General features: G+C 40.7%; 1 protein-coding gene across 1 annotated transcript; it reads right to left on the reverse strand.

Moving 5' to 3' along the window:
• Window positions 1–1,840: 1,840 nt before the first annotated feature.
• Window positions 1,841–2,821, reverse strand: B3GALT1 (beta-1,3-galactosyltransferase 1; the record flags this gene model as incomplete). Its single annotated transcript, XM_080798474.1, has 1 exon — window positions 1,841–2,821. One exon carries the CDS (start codon window positions 2,819–2,821, stop codon window positions 1,841–1,843), a length of 981 nt encoding a protein of 326 aa, XP_080654600.1.
• Between the last annotated feature and the right edge of the window lie 1,431 nt (window positions 2,822–4,252).

Below are 4,252 nucleotides of genomic sequence, written 5' to 3' on the forward strand. Positions count from 1 at the left end.
TTGCAGGGCTGTCTTTGAATGAAAACAAACAGAAGTTTCCTAATGAATAGAAGATGTGCGATGTGTGGGTTGGCAGGGTGCCTATTCTCCTTCTGATAGGGAGGGACCAGCTCTACCGGCCCTCAAAGTTCTTACTGAGAATTCAGATCAGTGTTTCCTGAGATCTAAGTCGATGGGATATAATACATTTTGCAAAGCATGTGATTCAATTATTGTAATACGCTTCCAGCCAGAGGCTCCTCCCCAAAGGAAGGCAGCTGCCTTCACTTTCAGCACCCTGGGAAATCAAGGCATTGCACCGAAGTAAAAACTTACTCATTGAAACCAGAGGAAATGATAGAGAAAATGAAGCTTCTCCAAACACCTAAGATATCCAGGGAAAAGTCAAAGTTTTAGAAGAATCAGATGCAGTAATAGTTCAGGTTTGATCTTTATGCTGGCAGAATTTATATTTAAGATGATGTTACTACTACTGATGACCATCGTTGAAACTAATTATTTGAGCATTTGGCATAATGCATGACACATTGCATTAGCACCTTTTAAACTAAGGATCTCAAAATACTTAGCAAATGCAATTTGCTCTCACAGCACCTGTGAGGTAGGTGTTTTTTCCATCCATTTTATAAATGAGCATATTAAAGCAGAGCAAGGTTAAGATGCCTGCTCACATGACCCAGCAAGTATGATGGTATCAAGAGAAACTGATCCCAAGCATCTCTACTTTTGCTTCCCATGAACCTCAGTCACAGGGCTTCCAGAGCCCCTCCTGGCCCTAACAGCATTGCTGCTAGAAGGTACCTGGATGTTGCTGATGTTAGACTATTCCATCTATGAACTGTAGGGCTAAAGCATTCAACAACTTTGGGACCCATTGAAAGATTATCTCACAGGCTTTGCAAATGTGTGGGAGAGGCATCTTATACTATTGCTAAGCTTGCTTATGTTAATTATAATGCATACGTAAATTTGTATTGTCTCCTTGTAATTTATCGTTTTTCTGCCCTCCTACCAACGTATTTCTACATATGTGCCTTCCCGAGCCAGAATCTGTAAAATGCACTTAGCAACACTGTATGGAGGGAAGCAGGTGAGATTACATTTGGCAAAATCTCCTTGGAGGCACCAGATAATGTTTGTTTCAAAGGACCAAAAAAAAAAAAAAAAAAAATTCTTGTTTATTTTTTTAAGTAACATTTTATATACATTCTACCCGATGACCTGGTTTAATCCTCGGATGAGTAAGCAGAGTTGTCTTCCAACCATACAGAATATTTGATTTTCAAGTTTAAATTTCCATTTATTTAGCTGCAACCTCCCTGCCAGGTCTAAGTTCATTTCTTGGTGGAACGGCAAATACTGTAGACATTACATGGCAAGAGATGTAAAAATTCAATGTAACAGCACACACAGTATTAATAATGACACCGGGTGTGTCTTCCTGACTGTATTATTTCTGAAAAGGAGTTACTTACTTTTATTTTTGCAGAGATGATATGAAGACATTACCGCGAGTCTTGGTTTCCCAGAACTAGATTTTTATCTCAGATGCACAGTATGTAAATTCTAGCCATCGTTAGGATGTTGCTTTTTGAGACAAATGCAATGCCTCAGGACCTGAGACTGAAATCTGGCCCTTTTAACTCATGTATTGTTTCTATGACCAGAGCCTAACATTTGTAAATGGGCAATCCACGAAAGAAACTAGGAGAGGGAAGCAAAAAGCTTTTTACAAAACCCCTACACCGGTTCATTTCCCCTGGTGACACCAGTAAAACACCAACACCCTAGGCCCCATTTCTTAAAAAAGAAAAGAACTGTATTTACATCAGTAAAAGTCCTAACATCTGAGATGTTTCTTGCTTGACATGTCATTCCAGATTCTGTGCATTTCTTCTGGAGAGATCTGATGCACGGTGATGACGCGGCGATATCTACACAAACTGTAGGCCATTTTCCAGTGATTGAAGCCACTGTTCTGGAAAGGATGTATGCCCAGTTTTCGAAGACACAGCCCCACATAGACATCTTCAAGGTGAAGCAGCCTTGTATGGAGTGAGGTCTTATAAATGAGTTCAGCCACATCAGCTGAAAAGATATAGCCAGTCCCCGAACAGAACGGTGGGTAGTTACTGTCAGGGTACAAATCCCTGGGCATGTACCACTTACTGCGGACGTCCCGGATTGGCCCACCATTGATAACATAGCCAGTAAAATACCTTCTTCTTGGCTTGGTGGAGGGTTTTAGGAGTTTGTAAATAAGGTTGTCCATGTTTACAAAAATGTCACTGTCTGTTTTCATGACATACTTGGCTTTTGAACAAAAAGTCGCCACCCATCTCATTCCCATTAATGTTTTGAGGGTAAGGTTATGGTAGGAGTCAATGAAGTCTTCCACGATGATGTCGTGGAAGATTTGGCTCTCTTGCTCCACCATCTGATTCAGAACAGGATCAGCGTTCTTGCCCAGGAGGAAGAGAGTGGCTATCTTGATCCCTTTGAAGTTGTTCTCATCCCCCCACGTCTCTCGGATTGCCTGGCGGGCGTCAAATTCTTTGTGGGTGGTGCTGATGAGGATAACAAGGAAAGGAATGTTTTTCTCACATTTGTTGGGCTCGTTTATAAGAAATTCAAAAGAATGTGGGTTTATAGGTCGAGTTCTTATGTTGCCAAAGGTGAAGTTTTTCCTGGCAACTGTTAGGTGGCTGAATGGCTTGGAGCCAGTGTAGGAAGAAGTGGGACGTGTTATACTCAGATACCAGAGGGCGCTGGCCCAGCACACAACTGTCAAAACGTAGAGACAGGAGACCTTTGAAGCCATTGTCTTGAGAGCACGTCTATTCCAAATATGGAAGAATATGCCTTCTTGGCATCAGTTTGTTTTCTTCTTGCAAAGGCAGCATATTACCAATAAATCCTAAAGTTCGATAGAGAAGTGTGAGTGTGGGATTGTCCATGGGTCTTAGTGGCGGTCTGGCATCTCTGCTCTCCCTTTACTTTCTTCCAAATCTGGTAGAAGGTTCCATGATGCATAAATCTTCCTCTTAACTCTGCAAAATCAATAAAGTACAGTTGTCGTTCAGATTTATTTAGTCACTTTACATCCTCAAATAAACATAATAAGGGTGTTAGAATTACCCATGATAACTCAAATCGTAAACGTAATCATTCATTTCCACCACTACTGAAAACTTCCTGACATGACCATTCTCCCTTTCCTTCACTGGATAAAGGTTATTTATGTTTATCCATACCCAATTAATAAGTATTAGATTACAAACTCCAGAGGAACATGAAGTACACTGAACATTACTAATTAAAAAAGACTTTCGCTTCTTCACAAAAGGACCTCTTTGCTGTTAAATATCTTCTGACACTGAAGTCTTCTTTCAAGCAGGAGAGGCTCACATAGGGCCTCCTATCTCTTTTCCGCGCTCTAAGCGTTTGCTTGCTCGACTCTGATGACATAGTCTGTTCTTAACATCCCTCCTGTTTCTCAAGCTCTATATTTGAAAATGTGTGCATGACCACTGGAAAATCTCTGCTCAAACGGTCTCTCTGGGCTCTGACTTACAATTAATTCCTTACTTTTCCTCACTTTTTCCTAACTTTGGTTCTCATGAATGTTAGTCCCTAATTCTCAGTTTCCTAGGAGGCTTCATATGAAGAAGACATTTACCCTTGGGCATGGATACCATCACCCAAGGGTCCTTTCAGACAGCTGGCAGCATTCATTTTGGAGTTGATCTAAATGGTATCACGTTAGTGGTTTTCAGCAATTCACCCTGATGTTCCTTTGGTGAAATTATGCTGGCCCCTTTCAATCCTTTTTATACAGTTACACTTGTCAGTAACCACAGCAGGAGTATAATAAGAGACGCAATAGAGCTTGGGGCCGCAGATCCAATGAAGATGGAAAGAATGCTTTAATTGGTTCACATTAAAAAGTTGTCTTTCGGAACTCTAATTCTTTCTAGAACTTGAGGTGTTCTCATAGCCAGTAAAAAATATATGCCAGGCTACAAAGTCCATTCATGTTAAAAATTGTCTCTTCCTTCCCAGTTAGAGCAAAACGCAGTAGCCCTGGCAGACAAAGACGGGAGATCATGGATATCAACTTCAACAAAGTCCACTTCAGAGAAAACTATGCACTTAAATGGACAGACTGTGTTGAAAGAATTTAATTGGGATTGCAGATTGAAAATCAGGCTTCCAAGCACAATATTCATAATGAAATGAAAAGACATGATGG

Source organism: Martes martes, assembly GCF_963455335.1.
Source record: "Martes martes genome assembly, chromosome: 3".
Lineage (NCBI taxonomy): Eukaryota > Metazoa > Chordata > Mammalia > Carnivora > Mustelidae > Martes > Martes martes.